Source organism: Anopheles merus, chromosome 3R, assembly GCF_017562075.2.
Source record: "Anopheles merus strain MAF chromosome 3R, AmerM5.1, whole genome shotgun sequence".
NCBI classification, from domain to species: Eukaryota; Metazoa; Arthropoda; class Insecta; order Diptera; family Culicidae; genus Anopheles; species Anopheles merus.
Window position 1 is genome coordinate 3563060 of NC_054084.1, and position 23539 is coordinate 3586598.

Here is a 23539-nt window from a genome sequence, read left to right on the forward strand (position 1 = left end):
ACTGACTCCTCCGCATCCTGCGTCACCCTGCTCCCTCGAGGCACAGCAGCGACGAGAGAACGCCCGGTGAGGAAACATGCCGCGATGCTAATGTCGGTCTGTCACTGCGGATCCGCTTTGGTGTGCGCGATCCTCGATCCTCGGTGCAGTGTATGGAAATATGGCCTTTTTTGCCATCCACACGCAACGCACACACGCGCGTGCTGCAAATGCAATTCGCACTTCGGCAAACCGTGCAGCGGCTGCGCAATCGGTACGATCGGTGCGGTTGCACACATTAAAATTTATTCGCATTGTATTCAAAATTCCTCACACGCGTTTCCGACCCCCTCGTCTGCTGCCTTTTGCAGCTGAGGAAGCTTGTACAGGGCTTGCACTGCTGTTACTGGAAGTGATGAGCTCTCCGGGGAGAGGGGTTGTACTTTAGAGTCAATCGACAACGTTGGAGAAGTGGAAACAAAAAGCGAGCTAATGCACGGATTTGCTCGAATTTGTGTATTTTTGGCATCAGAACGTGCCGAAATCTGATTGGAAATTTCTTGCAATTGCTTGCGCTTTTATAGCTCATGTACGGATCAGTCGTAAGAAAGGTTTAATAGAGCCATTGATAAGCGCTCGAGTTCGTACAAGTCAGGTAGTGGACGCAATCTAATCCAGGACACAATCCTAAAATACTGTTGCACACGTTTTCCAGCAATGAAAGATGATTATAATCACCAATTTGATTATTTGACAGCAATCGAAGAGAAAGAGGCACTATAATATGTGTTATTCTCTAGAATATGTAGTATTTTTTAGTTTCAATTTAATGCTTCAGTGAAGAAGCATGAGACGACTTCCGCGCTAGCTTGGTGTATTCCCTTTTGCAACGATTTATTTCTAATTGCTTTATCGATCAGGCCATCTTTATGCAGTTGATTTGTATTACTGTGGGCAGAAAATATCTCCACCATGATGCAGCCGGCCCTTCTGGAACCCGCGAACCGGTTTTGGCATTACCCGTTCCGGTATCGAACCACACCGTCCCCATGGTGACACTTCCACCGAGCAATCGTTTACGATCCTCTCGGCTGCTCTATGTGCGCTCCTTTGGAGGATAATAATTTTTCTATGGCACCCTCCCCAGGTACCCCCGGTTCGAAGGCCGCACCAGTGCGCAATTTCCCGTGCCACATTGGCCTGTCGGCAACGGTGTGCCGGACAACCGACAACCGAACAGACAAACGGTCAAAGGGAACGGTGAGCTATGCGATAAAATGGCAATAAAAATTTATTGATATTGTTTTATAAAAGCCTTCGATGATGATATGTTTGCTCGCCGGGGCACTTGGCCGGGGTCGGCGAGTACATGCGATCGTGGAGTGCGCATGGCGGCACCAAAGGCACACAGTACCCGCAGCCTTTTGAAGCCTGCACGCGTGTTCGCTAGGAAGCACCACGCGTTGCCTTTGCGGTTGCGCCCGATCGATCGCAGCCTGTGGAGCGGCTGGGCAGGTAAGTGGGGCAACTATTTGGGCAGTGGCAATTTTAGATAAATGCTTTCGAAACGACGATCCCCATTGCGCCAAGGGTCAGCGGAAAATTGTAATTTAATTTACACCCCGCGTGCCAGCATGGGGTCCTAAATGGGGGCATCCGTTGGTCGGCTGGCCGGCTGGTGGCCGATGGTTTATTTCATACACCCCCTGCATGTAATGGTAATGAAGATGTAATTCGCACCCCACTTGATGCGGCTTCGGGAAAGGGAAAATTGGTTCACATCGTATGATTATTGTTCTTATTGTTCGAACCCGGCTCGAGCATGGTGAGAGCGGCGGCGACGGCAGTTGGTACGATGGTAACATTTCATTTTACACCTTCATCGCGGCGGCAAGGATGTCGATTAGTGTGTGCAGAAACGGCTTTCGCGAGCTTGTGGGTATGGGTTTCGTCCAGCTTTAAGTAAGGACTGTGCATAGGCCGGTCGAATGTAGCGTGGGATTGAAAGGGATGCGATAGAGCGTGCTATATAATTTAGCATAATTGAAGAAGGCGCGCTGGAAAATAAGGAATGCAATAAAGGGATTTATAGCGGAGCGCAACGTGTAGCGATTGCTCAAAGGAATTTCTCACATTTTATTTTTCAATAAAAATGCATTCACACACACACACACACACACACACACACACACACACACACACACACACACACACACACACACACACACACACACACACACACACACACACACACACATGCACACATGCGCAGCACATCGGCAGTTTTTGTTTTACATTTAATTCCGCCTGCGGCCACCGTGTGGTCTGTAAGGTGTCCTTGTAATGCTTGCTCATCTCGGAGCGGGAGAAAGCGCTCCAAACAACGGCACGCCAGTTCATAACCTTGCATCCATCTACAGCCGTGCCCCAAAAAAAAAAAAATGCGCAAACGAATGAACGAGTCGCTCCTTGTTGCGTGCCACGACCAAACTCTTCCTGCGGTGTCTTCCACGAGGTCAAACGTCGCGTCGCATCGTTTTGCTGCGTACGCGGGCTTGCCGCAGAGAACGACACTAAAAACGACAACACCCCCGCACGGAAGAAGCACGAACGCTATGGAAAAACTGTTTGCGAGCCTCTCTCTCTCTCTCCATGCACACACTCACACGCATTCACCGTGGTAGGGGCCATTGCACTGAAACTGCAAGCCAATGTGCAACGCGGACGGATATTTATGAACATGAAATCAAGCCCTTTTTTTGCCTGGCCTGGCCTAAGGCGGCATCATCGCTCTTTTCCGCTTTCACGCGGACGGGCGCGCGCGCGCTCGCGCATCGCCTATTCATAACGATTTTATGGGACCCCGCCGGGACACCGTGGCCCCAGCCAAACACACAGTCCGAAATTCTTCTGTGTCCCCCCCTCGTTCTTCCAGGGAGCCAGCCTGGTGGCTCGAAAGACATCCACGGTGTGTGTGTGTGTGTGTTTGCAAGATTTAACTTGTTGTTTTGGTGTGTGTCAGACAGAGAGAGAAAGAAAGAAAGAGAGAGAGGGAGCATTGGTACTTAACCAGCTGGCGAGTTGGAGCGATCAGCTTTTACGGGCCAGAATTTCGTCCATGGGGTTTTTTGTTCGTGATTTTTATAGCACACGTTTATTGCTCATTTTTGCATCGTTTCAAGAGTTCAGTGTCTGTTACTTCATGGCCATACGGTGGACCTGCTGGCTGCTGACAGCAGGTTAAAAAAAAAGATCTCTTCCAATATTGACCAAATTGTACTGTTATTTAAGTTACAACTAAACGCTTCTTTTTTATTAAATCGCCATGGTGTTTCATTCCCGCTCAAGTCTCTTACCAAAGCAGTACGACTTTTCCCCGATTCTACTGATTACAATCTAAAACAAATACGAGCGCACATAAAGCACGACCGATGGTAATATTTTATGTGCATCATTTCGCGCAATCTTCCACCACGGGGCTAAACATGCGAAAACTCGAGCCTCCCACCCTCGATCGCTCGATCTGCCGATCGCTCGAGCCTGGCTGAACAACAGTCGTCATTGTGGGCAGTCGGCTTTACAGGAAAAGGAAACAGGAAACAGGGCCTTGCCGGCGACAGGCATCGTGCTTTCGCGCACTGATCGATAATCTTTTGCGACGCTAACATGTCTTCGTGGTCGTACAGCAGATATGTAAAACACTGGTCAGTTATATCAGCACGGCCCTAAAAAGGATATCCACTGCGAGCAGAACATCAAGCCTGGATCAGCGCGGGGAGTAAAGCCAGCATTAAGTAAAACAAAACGGGACACTCCATTGTTCGGGGCAGGGAGTGGGATCAAGAGTTTGACTCCTCTTCCCCAACCAAAACCACACACACTCACACAAACACATAAAGGCATATTCTGCAAACTCACCCTTTTCAAAGCAGCGTCGCGATCGCCCATCGGCATCGCTCTGGCAATGAAGATTTATCGGCCGAAATCGATCATTGCGTCACTCACAGCAATGCTCTGTTCGGTCGGGGTGAGTGAGTGGTAGAAATTCGGTACCTCTCGCTGGGATGGATGGATCGGTTCTGGTGGATTACATGGTGGCTGCAAATATAGCCGAAAAAAAGGAGACCAGGCTGGCGAACACTGTGGGCATGTTCTTGCGCACACCGTCGATCACGATCATCACACGGCCGGACAGATCGGTGTGGGTGCGCGCCTTACCATAAGCGGGCGCACGCTTGATTTATGAGCTTCTAATGGTACAAGAAGTGCACACCGCGCAGTACGTACGCGCAATGAAGGTCTTTTGGAACTTTTGGTGAACACTGCTGGACACTAAGATCCGCACCAAAAAAAAAGAAGTATTTTTGTTTTAATGGGGGAGAGAATTTTTTATGTTTCAAAATATGTATTTCTGAGGTCGACGAAGCAAAGCATTAATGGTTCATGAAAAACAAACGAATAACGCTTTAAATTGGCTGTTGGTCTTTTTTTTTCAAACATAAACAAAACCATCCCCACTCTCTCTTTCCCTCCCCATCTCCCTCCATCACGCCGTCGATAGAAGATTTATTGCCCGAGCAAAAGTGACGTGTATGACAAACAGAATAAATTTACTGGCTCGAACCGAACCGTTTCGGACCGCTGTAAAAGGTCGTGTCCGTACGTGTCGCTAGCTGACTAGCGACTTTTGATGGAGTGAGATGAAATCCGATCGCGCCGGACATTCGCGCCGGTGTTTGCGTTGTTAGCTTTCGGTGTGTCCGTGTGTGTTTGTTGGTCCCGGAGGTTGCCCGGTGGCCGGTACCTCAACAAAAAGCGACCGTGCTCCTCCCAAACAGTCGCTCGTGTTTTCTTTTTTCGCCCTCCGTCCCAGCTGTCTTGGTGTCGTTTCTAGCCGAGGCGGAGATTATAATTGATATCGAACGTCGATCGATTGTTACACCGTCCCCAAGCCACCGAGCAACCGATCTGGGTCGGCCCCCGGTCACCCATGAACATGGGCGCAGGTTGACAGAACAGAAACAGAAGATACAAAAAAAAAAAAACTGCCAAAAAGCACTGTCGTCGTCTGCTCAGCATCTCAAGCCGGCTCAATGGTAATTTGAACTGATTTTCTCTGTTTTCACTTCACCTGTGTTGTTCAGCAATCGGTGGACCGAGCCCCGATGACAGCCGACCTTCACGCCGCCACGGGCAAAGTTTCAAATATCGGTCAAGCAAGAAGTGTGCAACGGAAAAAGGGCGGAAGAGGAACGGGAGAAGAAGCTTCCAGGAAAGCCAAAGGAAACTGAAACCCTTTCCGTTGAACAGGTGGAAAAGGCTTTAATAAACTGAGCGAGCGAGCGCGATCGTTAGGGAACTAATTGGGAGGTCTTTTTCGGGTCGTTTTATGGTTATATTTTTTGGCAAACAATCCACGAAATGATTTCTATTTTTGAATCACTTTTGAGCAATTAAATCAGTGCAAACAAACAATACAAAAGGAGCACTCCGAAAGGCTTATTTGCTGCTTCATTGCTGTGGCACGAGACGTTTAGCATCAATTTGATGATGCAAATAATGAACGAAACAGATTGTTGTACACGATTATTTGTGTGTCTTTATCTTCCCCCCACTTCCCCAACAATTGTTTACCGGCCACAAACTGGGGGAAGACAAATGGAAGTTCATAATCATAAGCGAACGCAAACACGATCAATTAACACGGGAGCGGTGAGAAGGCCGGCCAGACGGGACGGGAAGTCCGATGGCTGCGTGCGAGTTTGCAGTGTTGCGTTAATCGTTGCATTATTGTTTCCAGGCGCCTCCAAAACCCAAACTCCCGGCCAGCGTGTAGTAAACATTTGTTTACGCAAATATGCTCGAGAGGGAGTACATAAATATTTAACCACTCGCGTTGGCTCGCGTGTCTCTGCATCGGCGCATGGAGAAGGGGAACAGAAAGACAAGCGCAACGGCGCATTGTGCAAAGGCAAATAAACAAACGATCGCGGTATGAAACGGGGAGACATCATCATCGTTTGAAGGTTTGTTAACAGAATGCTGCGCCACGCTTTACTCATTTCCCAAGCGGGATTCGACTTCAAAAATGTATGCAACTGATTCTTATCAAGAGAGCGTGTGCGAGGGAGGAAAGTGGGATTTATGGAAGAATTAATTTTCTTCATCTTCATTCGAGCATAAATTAGCTTTCACTCGCATCGGCTCGCATCACGTGTTTGCACATCGTTAGTCCACTTTGGTGGGTGGGATAGCCCTTTCGAAGCAGCGAATACGATGGGAGTGGATGTCGATCGTATAGGCGCTCTAGTGGGATAGTTTCCGTTCATTCCAACACCTCCCTCGAGTGGTCCGATTCGTTCGTAGGTGGGCTTCGGCGCGATAGGCTTTCAACCCTAGCTGCCAGCACAACACCGATCGATCTCTCCAATTCCCTAACGATCGTTTTGATCGTGTGATCGTTGTTTGATGATCGCACCTAATCAACGCAGGCTCAGTTTCGCACTCCGCGTCGAGTGAAGATCGTCGGCGATCACGATCGCACGGGACAAACACCGAACCCGAAGCCCCAGCTGAAGGGATGAAGAGACCAACAATAAAGCCACGTGAAAGCCGACGGGGCTTTCAAGATCGATTGCTGGCGCGCGATTCCTGTGGCTGTGTGGCTGTGTGAAGAACGACTCGAGCAAAGGGAAAGGAAAAAGAAGGCCCTTGCGCGCCTCTCGTACGCATATATCCGCGTGACGCCCGCCGTGGATCGTGAGCGTGGCGTTGCGGTGAGAAGGCTGGCGAAACGAAAACCGATCGTTATGATCGCACCGTAACGGCTTTCGATCCCCCTAGGAGGGTTATGGTTTTGGGAAGCTTAGGTTTTTATACGACAAAAAACAATCAATACAGTCTAATGTCTTCTTTGAAATGCACAAATTTAGAGGATATTAATCGTACATCACACTATGTATTAAAAATATTTAAAAATTATATCTTCTTCTTCGAATTACCAACCGTGATGCCCTTCTGATGACCATCAAATACGGATAATGTTCGAAGCAGGAAGAATTCTCGAAGTCACCGCCGATGAGAGGCTGTATGGAGCGAATTACGAGCATGATGCGGCTCCTATCCGGCTCGCAACGGGCACGGGGAACGGGCTGGGATAGCTGCATGGAAAATCAGTGTAACCGTCGATGAGGGTTTTCGGGTAGGGATGAATACCCATCATAAGATCGCAAACGATGAAAATATACCTACAACAAAGCTCGTTTTGTTCGCGGGTTTATTTCACTATTAAGTTTTATTATTTACTCAAGTGAGCCTCAAACGCTCGCTAGGAGCGGAGGCATCGAAGGCGACATGAAGAAGTGGTGCGCGTTGAGTGTGCGTGAAATAGCGTCTCTCTGGTGGCAGTTGTTTTGCGGTTTGGAGCAATTTGGATGCCGTTCTTGATCTTCAACTCCTTCAAGTCTGGGTGGCAAGCATTTTCCACGCGAGCTCCAAGCTCTGGTGGAATTGGATACATTTGAACGTAGCTTTATCGTACCCGCTCACCTGAAGATGCTGTGGCTTTCATCTTCACGACCAAAGCCATCCAAAACGCCAGTATCTAAATGAGCAGAAACGTGGCAACGAGTGTCGACGGTTTTTAAGTGACGGTCCGGCATCGATAAAAACGCTTCTAATTGATTGAAATTTGTGGTACTTACCGCGCGATTAATGACCATCGTAATTCAAGTCAAGTAGGTAGTGATTGCCTCGTAATGATCGCGTTTCAGACAACTTCAGTCAAGGCGCGTCGTCGTCGTCGTCGTGTTCTTCGTCTTCGCAGCGGCAGCAAAACAACGATAATTTAGGCAATAGAGACGCGGTGAGTGACGCGCTCGCTGGGTCCAGTCCACCCGTGGATGATCGCGATCTTCTTTTTGAATGGGTCGACATTAACTGACACGGTCTCCGTCGTCTGGCTGGGTAGGACACCTGCCGTCTCGAAAGCCGCTGGGGATTTGACGGACGGAGATTAACGACGGGCTTAGACGGGCGTTTCGCGCGTGGGCCAGGGCTTTGGAATCGCGGCCCGCTCGTAGGAGAGCTGAGAAATAGATCGGGCTGTAAAGCGGCCAAATAGGTCTCAGCTTCCCCTAGGTGTTGACAATAAAACGGAGCCAGCGGAGCTATCTCACGGGTGTCAAATGGAAGGCAATCCGATCAAGCTTGACGTTTTCACGGGACGGCTGATGTAGCGTTCGACGGGGAGGACTTCGGTTGATTGAGGAGTTTCCATGCACAAGCCTGCAAAGGGTTAGGTTAATAAAACTGTGTTCGACCGTGTTAGTTAACATATCTCACAGTGGGAAAGGCGTCGTAACCCATGTAACCTCCCCATGCATGAAGGGGAAGCATATTGCACACGCTCGTATCGACATTGTTGAACGGGGTCGATCGCTAATAAGAAATGCTCACACCCTCGCAAAACGAGATGATGGTGCAGCGCACACAAACCGCCCCGGGCATCTGTGGCAAAACAGGTTCCACCCGGGCCGGTTGCTCTGCACCTTCCATTCCGGCTCGATCGATCTACACCCATGGCCAGATGTATTGAAATCTATGGTGCACGGCACGGGGTAACACGCAAGAACACACATCGATCGAACCTGGGCTCTGGTCTGGGTTCCTCGCGATAGAGCTGCTGCCTGCTGGGGGGTGAAAATGCGCCAGTGACAGTTTGGGTCGGTAAAACTGTTGTTCCCAAAACACAGCCCCGATCGAACACCAAGCCTAATGAACGCAGCATGATGCTGCGAGGACGTGTTGGGCACTCGGTTTGGAAGCTAAGGGGAACCTCAAAAGGGGTGATGTGTGAGAGGGGAGATAGGGTTGGCGTGACGATGGATCCGTACCGGGTTTCGTGTGCCCCTTTCGTTGCGGTCGTCCCATGGAACCACTTTTCTTAAAAAGGTTGATCGACTGAAGGAGTATACGTGTTTTTTTTATTTTACTTGTAGTTGTTCTCTCTTTCTCTCTCTTGCTCTCTCTGTATCTCTTCCGTGTTTTAGACACACGGTTTTTTCGACTTGTTCATGTTCATGATTTCGCTTCGGGGGCTTTTGGATGGGCTCAGCGTGAACCATCGCTACGAGTGGGTGTGCGAGAGCGAATGCGTTCTTTACCGCCCGTGGTTGGGGAGGAAACGAACAGCGGATCGTGCTGGGGGGGGATCTGCGGCAGCGGCGCAGACTCCGCACGAGAAGAAAACAGGTTCGAATCTCGCCAAGCTTTCCAGCAGTGTTTGTGGCGGCGGCGACGGCAGCGCACGACCTCAGCTTCATCAACAAAGGCATCAGCAACAGTAGAGCGGCAAGCGTGTGTACACGGAGCGAGAGCAGAGAGTCGCAAGAGGGAGAGCAAGACAGACAGAGATAGCGAGAGCCGTAGCGTCGTGCGCGCGCCCACCGAAAGCTCGGAAGCCGGAGCGAGATGCCATAGAAGCGGTGCGCGAGCGAGCGGTGAGCGAAAAAGCTCTCGTCCGGCTGAGAGCCCTCAGCCCGGTCCATGGGCTCGCTAGTGCGTCTCCATATCGATATGCGTAGAAGAGCACAGGACGCTGGATACGGCAGAACGACCGAACGAACGCTGGTGCGCGCGCGCTTACCCATTCGAGAATTTGGAAAGGCAGAGGGTCTGCTGCCGCTTTTCGCTGCTGCAAACGGACATTTTTCGTATTTTCCACGCTACGGAGAGCTTTTTTTAGTGTGCCGCCAGGAAACGAAAGATCTTGTGTCTTTGTGTGTGTGCGTGCGTATGTGTGTGTTCGACTGTGCAAGGACTTTTCTGTAGGTGTGTGTGTGTGGCAGTGAATGTTTGTGTTGATAAGGATTGCGTAGGTGTTGGCGCGATTGAATCCGAAAACTAACAAACCGCTCGGTTGTTGTGTTGCGGTTCGTGTTTTTGTGTGTACCAGAAAACAAAAGCAAACAGAACAAACATCAATAGAGAGAGAGAGCAAGAGGAAAAGAGAAGGAAAGAGGCAAGCGGATGTGAAAGTGGCGATTGATAGCGGCTTGTGTAGATTCGCGTTTGAACCGTCGTGTGACTGATAAGGGAGCGGTTGTCGGTATTAAGGCATTAAGGCATAACACAGGGAAAAGAGGCCGGCCATTCTTCGCACTCGCTTCTTAACTCCTCAAGTGAGGTCAAATGTTTGCTTAATTTATGGGTGTTTGTGAAGGTCGCGTGAAGTCACGAGTCGGAACAGGGCAAAGGAAACCCGTCGCTACGTGGCCGGGCGTACCGACAACCGTGGGCTAGATGTTAGTGGAAGGTATCGGTGCCGCCGTCAGGAACGTATCGCCCGCCCCAGAAAACATTCCCGTACCGGCCGTGTGTGCGCTTGGGATGGATCAGCAATCGAACGAATCGGCAGCGGTGGCCGTGGCGGCTGCTGCAGCCGCCGCAGCCGCCGCCGCCGCAACGGGCCGCTCGGGCGGATCGGGATCGCAGTCGGCAGCGGGTGACTTTGCGGCAGCGGCGGCCGTAGTGCTGTCGCTACAGAACACGATGGTCACCAGCCTGCAGCAGGCCGCCCTTATGCCGGCCAACTCGGCCGCTGCAGCCGCCCTCAATCTGCAGGCGCTCGAGTCGTACCTGACGCTGCAGAGGATCACCAGCAAGTCGGAGGTGCTGCGTCTGTCCGGATCGGCTGCGGGGCATTCTACCGCATCTCACCAGCGTCATCAGCCCCTGCCATCGATGCCGATCACTGGACCCGCGGCCCAGACGACGAACGACGCGGGTGATGCAGATGGAGGAGATGCGATGGGGGACGACATGTTCATGGACACGTCCGGCCCGTCCATGCTGCTCCAGGGCAACGAGCTAGCGGACGAGCTGCCCGTGCTCGATCAGGATGAAGATCTCAACTTTGACGACGGGCCGGACGACGGATCCGACGGGAACTCGCTCGACAATGGCTATCCCAGCCTGCTGCTCAATGCCGCCTTCCACCAGCAGATGAGCGCGGACAAGATGAAAACCCTGGCGGCGGCTGGGAGTGTCGGTACGGCACCGTCAGTGTCGGCGGCAACTTCCGCGTCGGGAGCCGTCGGGACAAAGGATTCACACAGCCACACGGGTGCTGCGACGGCACCGACGGCGGCAGCCGTTGCGGCCGGTGGTAGCGGCCAGCGACCTAAGAAGCAGTTCATCTGCAAATTTTGCAACCGACAGTTCACCAAGTCCTACAACCTGCTCATCCACGAGCGCACGCACACCGACGAGCGGCCGTACTCGTGCGACATCTGTGGGAAAGCGTTCCGTCGCCAGGATCACTTGCGCGACCACCGGTAAGCCTGATCATCTTGGATCCTGCTCGTCTTCCTTCAGAACCTTTCCTCTTTCTATCCTTCTTCTCTTTCTCTCTCTATCTAATGTAACTGTATTGTTTTTTTGTGTGTTTTATCTCGTTATTTTATATAAACCACATCACTCTGCTCCCTTCCCTTTTTCGAACAGTCACGCTGACCTTTTGTTCTGATGTTTCTTCTCTTTTCTTCCCGCTGTCCCTCCATCCATACTGTGTTGCGTGGATCTGGCTAAATGAACTCCCGAACCATACAAGACTACAACCGCATCCTAACTGCAGAACCGTCTGAGAGAAAGAGAGCAGGAAAAGGGCAACAAGAGAGAGGGAGAGAGAGAGAGATGTAGACCACAAAGAAGAACGATAGGAGAGAAGGAGAGAGAGGGAGCCAAGCGCAGGAAGATAAGAGAGAAGCAATTGTTGTGATGTCCTTCCACAAGGCAAAAGGTGTGTAAGGAAATAAAATGCGCATTTATCACGCATCTAGTAGTCCAAGGATATTTCCCATATATCCCTCCAAGATGTGATCTCCAAACAGTCACGCACATACACACATACACATTGCACGTCTACACGCATACAGCATAGAGCGTTGCTTCATTAGCGATACACAGGATAATACGAACCATCACTCAATCCATTCGGCGCAAGTTTATTGCAGCTTGGCACGCATTATGCATCAGGTTTCTACTTCTGTTTGAGTGCCTGGGCGATAATTATTATTGATCATTAATTTCTACCTCTTTTTTGCCATTTGCCAACACCAGTCAGAGCGATAGCCTCGCTTCGTTTTGTGCGACAGAGTCACATTAGTGACACAATTTGAGGCAAGTCGTTTATTGGGATGGTTTCAATTTCTTGTCAGCTTCAGTGGGGGTTTTAATTCACTTAAGCTTCTCACCTTAGCCCCCGCCACTCGGCTGGGTACTCGCCTGCGTGTGTGCATGTGCCATGTTTATAGACGCTTTTAAGATCGGTTACAGATTATGAAGGCATTAGCAGACGTTTTGTGGTAGCTAATAAAAAATCCCAACGGCCCCGGCCGAGATAAGCAAGCGGGACATTTGGTGGGTCTCGTTTTTGTTTTTTTTTGATGATGCTCTTCATGCTTCCCGGTCAACTCGGTCAGTTGCGTCGAAATTACGGACGCAAGAATGCGTTTCCCATCGCATCTCGAGTTTCATGCGGGAGCGCGCGTGCAGGTGCTGGTCTGATAAAAAAGGTCAAGTTTTATTTTGTCTTTTAACAGTACGAGGAAGTTTTTTTTTGTTGGTCTGTGTGTTTGTAGCACACATACGGACAGTTTTGTTTAAGGGTAGAATCAGTTGCAGTCATGATATTTAGGTTTTAATAGATATGATTCTCATACGAAAGCAGGCAGAAAGTGTGAAGGTGATAATGGGCAAAGTCATGTTTGTGTTACTCGTTTTAATAATAAAGCAATCCGTTTTATCGGGTCGATTCCAAAAGCCACAGTTGTTATACAAACGAAAATTAATACGAAATGAAAGTGAACCAAGCGAACAGAGCCAGGGGGATAAAACATGGAAGTGTCAGTGTGAGGAGTATCCTTACTAAAGCCTCCGGTACTTCCTTCTGTTGGCTGGCCGGTTGTTTGCTGGCAAGTAGCGAAACTGATGATCACGCACGAAGCGTGACTACGAACATGATCACTTTAGCGAGTGGATCGCCTAATTTATGGCATCCATTTTCAGACTTGCACTCTTCCCCACCGGCCACTCGCCGATGCTACTCCGTGGGCAATTGGGTGGGTGGGGTGTCGGTTTGGTCGGGTTATCATCATGTGCAGCTCGGCTCAGCGCGACGGAGTCAGCCTTCTGCTGCCTTGCCTTCTGTGGTGGTGATCCGCTCGCTCGAGCAGCGAAGAAGTAACTTCCATTTCTCATTTCGACGATATGTAAATTGATTCTCGACACTTTCGAAAGCCGGACAACGGCGCACAACGGCACAGGCAAATGGGCATGACTGTGTGTGTGTGCGAGAGAGGCAGAGACGTGTGTAAGGGAAATGTGTGTCGCACATTTAATTTATGATTTTTCGATAAGTCGCACCCTCGCAGTCGGTCCGCGAGCCAAAAGAGAGACACTCGGCACTGGAGTTGAACCGTTTGGACACCCCCGGGAATGGGATGGGATGGCATGAGGGAGAGAGAGAGAGAGAGAGAGAAAGAATGCAACAGTGTAAATTACTAATTCCCGATGGTCTCGATGGTGTTGAAATCGCTGTTTGCAAGATGATAAATAAGTGGCATCGCCCCTGACAGCTGGACGACCATTTTAGCGCTCAACTTGACACCGGCCCCGATAAGGTGCATTATTCAAACGAAATTCCTATCGTAACGCGGCCAAAAGCGGGACGCAAACAAACACTTACATAAACACACATACATACACGACCATACACAGGAACAGGAGCAGCAGCAGTTTGTTTGTTAGCGCTTGTCAGTGGAATTAGCGAGGTTGTTGCAAGTTTAGGATGCGTTTAGCGTGCACTAGCAGTAGACTGGCCAGCGCATTTTGGGTGTAGCGTTTTACTTTTCCTTCCTTAGCTTCAAGCTTCTTTTAGGGCGGGACGGAGAGGGAGAGGGACAGTTGTTTTATTTTTATAGTGTACGAGAGATACAGAGCTTGCGCGTTCCAGAGTCAGTCTTGGCTGTGTGTTGCTTGGCCACAAAACAAACAAACAAACAAAAAAACAAGAAAACAAAACGCGGAAGAGAGAAAGAGGGAACGCGTTCGACTTTTGCTCGTCGAACTGCTGCTCGCAAAAAAGCTTTTTGGCGTAAGTTAAGGTAGGTAGACAATTGTGATACTGTTTCGCTTTTGCTAATCTACTTAGCTTAACTTTCGCTTCACCAACCTTCACACATTTGTCCTTACACACCGCGCGGGCTAGCAAATATTAATATTAATACTCATAGTACCAGTAATACATGCATACAAACACCGAATGGCCTCTTTCTCTCTCCATCCACCATCATACGCACAACAGGCACTAAGCTAATGGGTTTCCCAACTAATAATCCATGCATTAATATCATTTCAAACTACACTTACATATGAAACGTCTGGAGCACGCACTTGCAATCATGTGATCATTAGAATTAAATTTGGCACAATTGGTTAAGTTCATCTAAAAGCGTTTAATGTATAGTAACTTACATTGTAGGCCTTTTTACAGCAACATAGCATCATTTGTGAAATTATTTAGATAAGAAAACATGTGAACTAAATTTAGAAAACAGAGATACTCCAAATAGTTCCCAGTTCCCTTCGTAAGGCTCTTTCTTTCGACGAGTTCGTTTACTTTGCTGTAATTGAAAAATAAACATTTGAATTGGATTCATTATTTTTGAACACAGTATTAAAAGCCTTAAACCTTCCTCCCGAGCCCAACTTTTACAACATCCCCAATTTCATCTGCCCAATGCCGACGGCTGATCTACCTTTATTTTATCGTCCGGGAAAAGAAACGTTCTTTCCTCCCCAAACGTCTCTCGAAACACTTTTGCCGGGTTCGAGAGGGGTTTTTTTTTTATTATTCCGATCTTTCGGCCTGCCGGTGTCTGCCCTCGATCAAGCATGATCGCGATCAAGCATGTTCGTGCGCGTGCTTTGGTGTGCACGCGTTTATAGGGCACTCAACCGGGCGGACGTGGCGCACATCATCCAGAGCGCGCGATCCCACGAGCGAAGAAGGTCTGAAACCAGCCCCCCCCACCCCTCCGCCAACGAACCGATGCGGGACGCGATGACTAGACAATTGATGAAATCAATATAAAAATATTATGTTTTTATGCATCCGACATCTGTTAATGCTTAATCTTGTGCGCGATACGGGAATGAAACCCTTCTTCCTATCGTCTCTTTCTCTCTTGCTCTCGCTCTTGCCGTTGACAGGTTCAGTCGCCTGAGCCCCACAGGTTTCACGGATCGACTCCGATCCTTCGCAACCATAAAACCGATGCCCCATGCTCGTAGTCCGCGCTTTGCGGGCTGAGAAATAACCACGCATTATAAAAAAAATACCGAAGACCCATAAACATCACCAGCATCTTTGCCTTTGCTCATTCTTCATTTTCGGAGGTGGCCTTTTTTTCACGCCGCACGGTTTGCGGGAGGTTTTGGAGTTTATTTAGCATCGTTTTTTCATCTTCACTGCTTGTAACTTTCCTGTTTTTCGTTGGCGGTTGGTGTGTGTTTTTTTTCTTCGCGTTTTGCGTTCATTTTTGTTGTTGTTATTGCTTCACTTTTATCGCATTAAATACTTACCCTCTCCTCACCACGCTTCATCCGCGGGCAGCTCTTTCCTTTTCTTGCTCTTTTTTTTACTTCAATTCTTCACTAAAACACCTTTATATGCATATATGATGGATATGGCTTTTTCGTAGCTCTTTTGTGTATCTTGTTGTTTTTTTTTTGCTGACTTATTTTATAATTCCGTTTCGATTCGGGTTTCTTCTTCCTTTCTCCCTCCCCTCTCTACCTGTGCGCAGATACATTCACTCGAAGGAGAAACCGTTCAAATGTCTGGAATGCGGAAAAGGATTCTGCCAGTCGCGAACGCTGGCCGTGCACAAGATCCTGCACATGGAGGAGTCGCCCCACAAGTGTCCGGTGTGCAGCCGCAGCTTCAACCAGCGCTCGAATCTCAAAACGCACCTGCTCACGCACACCGACATCAAGCCGTACCACTGCATCGCCTGCGGCAAGGTATTCCGACGGAATTGTGACCTCCGGCGGCACAGCCTCACGCACAACCTGGGCGCAACGGCCGGCGGTGCGGGCGGCACGTTCGATCTGGCCGGCCCGAACGCGTCAGCTGCGGCCGGATCGGACGGTTCGCTGGCGACCGAGAGCGACCGAGAGGATGGCGGATGTGAGCTGAAAACCGTAGATCTGATGGCGCTAGCCGATGTGGACTGAGCGTGGCGTGATGGGAAGGCAAACTAAATACGAGTAAGGATGCGTGAATGTATGTATGAAAAGGCTTGAATGTGTTTGTGTGCTGTGCGTATGGTAATCACCCAGAAGCGGTATGTCCAATAGTGTAGGTCTAAGACAGCCTGTGAGCATTCGTGCGGGAGAAGTAATCTAAAAGTGACTGATATGGTAGCGACGGTTCGTCGCTTATGCTCTAGCATTGTAGGAAGCAAGTTTTTCGTTTCGAGCAGCACCCCACGCTCGGTGATAGATTGTAAAATATGGTAAATCTAAACTAAGATCATACTAAGTACACTATATCGGTGCCTTCCGGCCGGCCAGGCAAGGCTTGGACTGATGTCGTTCTCTGAGAATTATCTACTTCTTCCTTCCATTTTGCGATTGGTTAAGGCATAAGGACGTTTGATTGTTAGGTACTTATTATTATTATTATTATTATTATTATTATTGCTGATATGCCAGACATATGTACAACGGATTCGATTATCTTCCGCTTTTGTGACGGAACAGTTTTGTGGTAAAGTAAATAGGCAAATAAAATGCTAGGATGTGTAAGCCAGGTAGTTGATATTAGTAATATATGCTCTCAAACAGAACTCAAACTGACGTCATTATTTCAACTGGATCAAACATTCGAAAACGGCTGAAAATTCCATCCAACAGTTAACGGTGAGTTGCCCATATGTGTACGATTCTTTATTACGTGTTATCGTTGGGACAAGAGACAAGAGCGCACCGTCTTCGATCACCGTGTAATGTAAATAGTTGTGCATGATCTTGGGGCCGTTTGCAGCTCATCAATTGCACCCCGTTGCAAGCGTTCAAACGCAGACTTCTAATCAAATGGAATGACAGAGCGCACGCCGTATCAGTCCGCGCACTTGTTTGTTTAATGGGAGGCTTTCGCAAGCCCCGGGACATCGCAACACGGGCGATGGACGAGATGGATGGGCATGGCAACCAGTCCGTATCGCTTGTATCGACACACTCGCCGTGGCTCTAAATGTGATCATGTTTCATTCCCCTCCTCCATTCCCTGGCAGGAGCAAGACGGGACACTAGGTAGAAATTTGCCCTAACGGACCGTCCTAACCTGGCACCGACCGACCGACCGGACCGGACGATTCATTTGCGTACATTATCCCAGCTTAAGTATGTGTTTATTGAGTTTTCTTGTAAGTGCATCATGCGCGCGATGTTTATGGAGTAAATTTAATCCGGTGCAGATATCATCGGCCCGTGGTCGCGTACCGTGGTCAACTGGTTTTTATTGAGTTGTTTATTGCACACCACACACACACAACCACCACACAGGGCGGGTTGTCTAGGCGACCGGGCTCTGCCGAGCCGGTGTCTAGTGCGATGAGCGGTGGAAAGCAGTGGGCCCATCTTCGTTTTCATTTGCCAACATCGAACCCGACCCGGCCGAGGACATGCACGCGGACAGGCTCATAAATTATGCCACTCGGTTGAGCTTGCTTGCTTGCTTGCTTGCCTGTTCCGCTTATCCCGGCCTCCCTCCCCAAGAGTGCAACGGAAATGACAGCAGGCATTGCTCGGATGGAGTGCGAAACGCCATTTAATCTTTAACGGCAAGCTTAATTTATGAACCCTGCCGCAAAACGGGGACACAATAAACTGATCTGATTGATTAAGTGATAATCAATCATGCACATGCGCCCGGCGGCCCGGGCATTACACGATTAGAAGGTGTGAAGATTTAGGGCTGGGAGGCTTCGGAAGGGAATTTATGTTTGCAGATAATGTGCAGATCGGTGTGCAATTTATGTTTTTTGCGTCGCAAAGATAACCATAATCAAGGGTTTGGAGAATAGATTATGTTGTAAGTAATTAAGGGCAGAAAAATGGCTCAAGGGGAGATTATTTTGTTCGATTGAAGAACACAAAACCCCGTCGAGAGTGAAGTAAACATTTGTATTTTGAGCTCTGCTTCTGCAAAAATGTTCAGTAGATATGCATATGTGTTACTACTTCTTGGTATCATTCCTGATCCCGAACAGCCGAATCGTATAGACCGTGTCACAAATAATACCCCCCAAATACGGATCTGAAACTACTCCGACCACGCTAAAACAGTAACAATTCCTCCCAAATCTCTAAGCCACACATCTGTTTCACTCAAACCAAACACACTGCAGAGTTAGGCGGTCGGAGCGTGTATTAGGCAAGGGCCTTAGAGGAAACAAGACGCTAAACGCAAAAGCAACATGCAGAGACACATTTTATGCGCGGAAGACAAAACAAAAAGCAAACAAGCGTCGCCCATGCCACATAACACGCCGGGCCACAGGACGGAACACCCATCTCCCAGAGGACGGGTGGCCCTCAGCGAAGAACCTGTGCCGTGGTTGTGCCTGAGTATGTTTTTTTTTTTTGCACGCAACGCAAATGCGCGTCAAACCGGTCCTAAAAACATGTCTCATCAAATGCGAGCAGCTCTCTTTCTTTCCTACACATACGGACACCTACTCCTAGTGGGAGATGCTAGGAGCGACGAGCTCTGGGGCGACCAGCGCGATGAAAGAGAACTGTCATTACCGGCAATCAGTGGAGACAAATTTCAGCATGATTAATAAATTATGAAGCCGTTTGTGCGTGTTTTTCTTCTGCCGCGCATACCCCCTGCATGCGTGTCGCCACGATCCTCTTGTTGCGCAGAGATCCGATCGGCCATGTTTGTCTCAATTTGCTCGCGCGCTGGATCAGTCAGTGTCTCCTTTGTAGTTTGGTCACATTGGGCGCATTGTGGCGGTGCGGATCTGGTTCAAATGTTGGCCACAGAGAGAGAGGCAGAGTGAGCAGCATGGGACACCCGATTTCTGCCAAGCAACCGTATGTGTGTAGGCAGTACGTTCTAAACCATGGGGATGTGGAAAGTTGAGTGGAGGAGACGGGAGTGCCCTCCACACAAAAGGGGGGAGACATCTTGTCGACAAACCGAGGCCAACGATCGGGCCCAACGTCAAACGATCGATCCGTTGACAGACCAATAGAAATTAGCATACGCGGGCTGGGCTCGGTCACGTCACTTCGAATTGGTGTCAGCACCTTTTTGGCAACTTTCAAGCATTCGTGCGAGCGGGTTCGCTTCTCTTACTCTCACTCTTTGGAATCAATATTTGTTTTGGAGTCCAGTAAGTAGGTAAAAGTAAGATAAAAAAGTAGCCAACGCCTCATGGAGGTCTGGTGAATGTGTCCTGTTCACTATTTGCGGCTGATAACAGGAATCTCACGAGCTTACGCAAACAAGCATTTGAAGTTAATCGGAAACATTTTAATTTTCTTGTTGAATCCACGGTCCGTGGAAGCTGTCTAATTTCAACATAAACCAAAAAACAACCAAATTATGAGTGTTTACATCACCCATCAGCAACATGCTTCGAGTTCGGTACCGCCTCAATTAACCAGATCTAGCAGGCTGTAAAAACTGAAAACTTGCCTCGGAACATCTCTATGCCACTTAATCAACGCTCCCGACGTCAGCTGCTAGAAAACGGTTTTCCAACTCTATCATCGCTGTGGTAGCCTATTATCGAAGGGTAAATATTATTTCTTCAAACCGAAAGGGAACCGTCCTGCCAAATCAGGATACATACGGATGACACGTAAATTACGTACGATTAGCCGAGCAGGAAGCAGGAACACGTCACGGCGAGCCCACATGGCAACGACTCTGTGTCGGAGGGCGTGTCAATCGAAATCCCTCCGGCAGGATCAAAGCAAGCCAACGTCAAGCGCTAGGGGGGGACTCTCTCACTCGCTTGTTAGTTGCTGCCACGGAGGGATAGATCCTTCAGGTCCTTCAGGTCCATTTTTAATTGAAATTTTATAATCCTCCGATAATCACGTGGGGTTTCGGGTATGGTAGAAAAGCAGTTGGCGTCACGGTGCCGTTGGTGCCATGCTGCTGACAAGGATCTGCTTGCCTGTGCGTGCACGTTTCCAGCGAAAAGGTTCAGGTTCGAGGCTTCCATTGCGCATTTTGCTGTGTTACGACGTGTGGTATAGAAACAACAACTGATATTGAAACCACAATTTGCCAACGTGCCTACTTTTTAAAATGAACGGATTACGTGCTTTACATAGAAAAAAAACTGGATTTCTATGAAGTATGTTAAGCACTAGGGTTAAATAATCCTGTCAGGAACAACCCCTTTTCCAAAAACTCACCCCTTCGGAAGCTGACCTCGGAAGCCCAACATTTAACGACGCAATTGAGCACCGTAAGGAAGCCTTTCAAATCAAAACAGGACACATCAACTGTGGAAGGATATGTTTCGTGGGGTGTTTTGGGAAGATGTCTTCGCTTTTGTTGGATGTACCGCAAAGGGTGTGACATCATGGTTTTCCGAGGAAATAGTCCATGGCAACGAAAGATTGGATCATAGTTGAGAATATGGAATATGTCATTATCGGACCATGAAAGTAGGCTTTGCAGTTCCTTAAACTAAGTGTCTTAGTATAAGTGATATTTAGAATGCGTTTAACGTGATTGTCATGGCGCCCAACAACAAGTTGCAGCTACAGAGAAAATATCTGAAACGAATCGAAAAGCCATTCAAACCATTCGAAACACCCTCAGTTCCCAAGGGGACTCCCCGAACAGGGTGTGTAACAGCTTCGAACGCCGGGACCATGTTACGATATTCGGAGAATTCCTTCGGTTGTTCGGTTCGGGCGTGTGGCGCCCCGCGATCGAAGCATCCCTGCTGCTCGTCAGCGCAAGCGCAACGACGAGCCCAGAAGATGCGCAAAGATTTATCGCTGATTGATCAGCGACGGTCCGGCACAGAACCAACCCGGGAGGAATTTCGACAACACCGGATCGCGTAGAGTCATCCTCTGGCATCGAACAACACACCGCCAAGGATATATACGAACGCGGCCCCGACGAGGGCTGGGGTGAGTAAACAAGGCAAGGACCGCGTCATGTCCCGGGCAACGGGTTCTCCATCTTCGTCCGTTCGAGTGTACCAAGACGCGCAACAACACAGAGCATTGTGTACTGCACATGGTGGTGTTCCTCGTCCCGGCGGGTAGAGATGGTAGAGAACTGGGAAGTCGCGCCAAGCGTGCGCGTTGATGGGATCAGCGGTTGTGAAATAAAACAAGACCACAAAAGCCACAGCACACACACACACACACACACATACACACGGTACGACGACAGCCCCGCGGGATCGTATGGGGGTTTGGTTTCTGCGGTGATTTCATCGATACGTTCTGAAACGTTCCTGGCAAACTTTATGGTTCTGTTCTTGTTTGGAAGCTCCCCCGAAATGACATTGTCGTTTTCATCGGCATGCGATATCCCGTGGATTATTGGTTTTTCGGTATTTATTTTCGGGCTCGTTCCTGTTGTGCGCTGTCGCCTCGGTGCAAAGCAACACGCACACTATTCTTCAACTCCACTTCCTTGGTTCTTTTTTCCTCCCCTCGAGCAAGTGATGAAGTGTTGAAGCGATGACTGGCGTAGCAGAACAAGATCTTCCGAGCCGAGGAGCAGGCCATGGCCGACATCGAGCGAGATGACATCCGAACCGAGATGCGGCCAGGAAAGCTGGCAGTTTTTGACTCGTCATGGCGCTTTTCCATAGTGTTCCTGTGCTGGAGGTCGCCGGCCGGTCGCCGGCCCAATCCAAAAACAATCCACCACAATCGTCCCTCAGTGTGGTCATGGTGGCAACACCAAAGGTAGACAGCAACATGGTTCAGCAGGCGGACGGCTGGACGCCTCTTCTCTGCTGTATTCTCGCTTTTTCGTCTCTCTCTCTCTCTCTCTCTCTCTCTCTCTCTCTCTCTCCCTTTAGGCTGGGAGCGCCCGAAATAAGATGACAACTCCCTGCTGGGCGAAATCTCCGCTTTGGAAAGGGTTTTTCGCAGTCTTTAATGAACTACCCCGTGCTCGTGCTGTGGCAGTGGATTAGTTTGCTCACTTTTTGTGTGACGATTCTCGGCCGCAGCGTTTTGTGCTGGCTTCTACGCTTGCCGCATCCGTCGGGGACGACGGGGGCGACGACGGTTGGACTCAATTTTTGGCAATTATTACGATTTCCGGTAGAAGATTAGATTAGATGCAAAACATGCGAGGCTAAAATGGGCTTCCACCCAGCGACCAGACAACTCAGTCGCAGCAGCCACTCTTGTCTCCCAGACCCGTCCCGTGTCGGGAAATGCATTATGGCGGTGTTTTCTTTTCCTTCTCCGGGCGACCAGACGCGACGCGGCACCAGAAAAAGGGCAGTTTTGGGATAGTCTCTGTCTGGGAGGATAAATAAATTGTTGTCAACGATCGTCTGGAGCGGAAATGGGCATTCTCGGGGTTGATAAAGGTGGCCCGATTACCGGATGATCGTTTGTAATTGTAAAGTGTTTGTTGTTTTGATAGAAAAGTGTTGTTATCGGCGGTGGAAGAGTAAGGATCGCTAATCAGTCACCCTTTTTGGGTTTATCTGATCGAGACATAATGGAAAAAATTAAAAATGAGTTGTTTAAAATGAAGGTGACACGAGATATATTTTTTCTAATCGATATTGGACCCTCCGTTCTTGAATTCTTTGCTGAAAAATGAGAAAAGATATCTTGAAGACAGACACACATGTTTTGCAATCGTACCACCAGCATAAGACATAAATCAGGTTCTGTGAGCGGAAACAAACGTCAAATGGAAATCAAAATGCTTCTGTCAACCACCGGTTCCTTGCTTGCTCTGTTCCCCCCACCATTTGCTCCCTTTCGACGATTCGCCAGACCCGACCCGGGTGTCCATCCGTCCGCTGGCTGTCAAAATAATTAATATTAACATGTCGAACATGTCTGTCGGTTGCTCGTCGGTGTGCCCGACCGCCCTGCACTGACTTTGAAACCATGATAAATCGGCTCAATGTCACCCCACCTCTTGGTAGGCACAGATCTCCCCAAACCCTCCGAGGGCCCTTTCGCTCAAACAATGGCCAATCCTCCGAGTCGTGACAGCTGCACGAGCGCTTACCCACGGGCGCACACAGTCTCCGGAGTCTCCGTTGGCATCCGTCATTGGACCATGTTCGGTTGGCAACCACTCCCCAGGACACAGAGCACAGTGTGCGCACCACAAGCGAGTAGGAGTGTCCCCGTAGCCCCAACAAAGGAATTCTGCCAAAGATGGAAGTGATGGGGGGATGGGGGATGAGGGGGGCATTGAATCGGTAATCAAATGCGTGGGCAATTATGCTCAATAACA

General features: G+C 49.2%; 1 protein-coding gene and 3 long non-coding RNA genes across 4 annotated transcripts; 2 read left to right on the top strand and 2 right to left on the bottom strand.

Annotated features, from left to right (window-relative positions):
* Window positions 1-7236: 7236 nt before the first annotated feature.
* Window positions 7237-9431, bottom strand: LOC121598073. Its single transcript, XR_006005514.1, has 3 exons — window positions 8323-9431; window positions 7683-8265; window positions 7237-7582 (listed from the first exon to the last, which is right to left on the bottom strand). It is a non-coding gene; the product is annotated as an uncharacterized LOC121598073 (long non-coding RNA).
* On the top strand, window positions 9431-16892 carry LOC121598059 (protein sister of odd and bowel-like). Its single transcript, XM_041924578.1, has 2 exons — window positions 9431-11315; window positions 15849-16892. Exons 1-2 carry the CDS (start codon window positions 10282-10284, stop codon window positions 16276-16278), a joined length of 1464 nt encoding a protein of 487 aa, XP_041780512.1. The 5' UTR covers window positions 9431-10281; the 3' UTR covers window positions 16279-16892.
* A 2716-nt stretch (window positions 16893-19608) lies between these two features.
* On the bottom strand, window positions 19609-20568 carry LOC121596719. The gene is made up of 3 exons (XR_006005306.1): window positions 20488-20568; window positions 19914-20302; window positions 19609-19843 (listed from the first exon to the last, which is right to left on the bottom strand). It is a non-coding gene; the product is annotated as an uncharacterized LOC121596719 (long non-coding RNA).
* A 15-nt stretch (window positions 20569-20583) lies between these two features.
* LOC121596718 lies at window positions 20584-22731 on the top strand. The gene is made up of 3 exons (XR_006005305.1): window positions 20584-21219; window positions 21763-22011; window positions 22128-22731. It is a non-coding gene; the product is annotated as an uncharacterized LOC121596718 (long non-coding RNA).
* The last annotated feature ends 808 nt before the right edge of the window (window positions 22732-23539 follow it).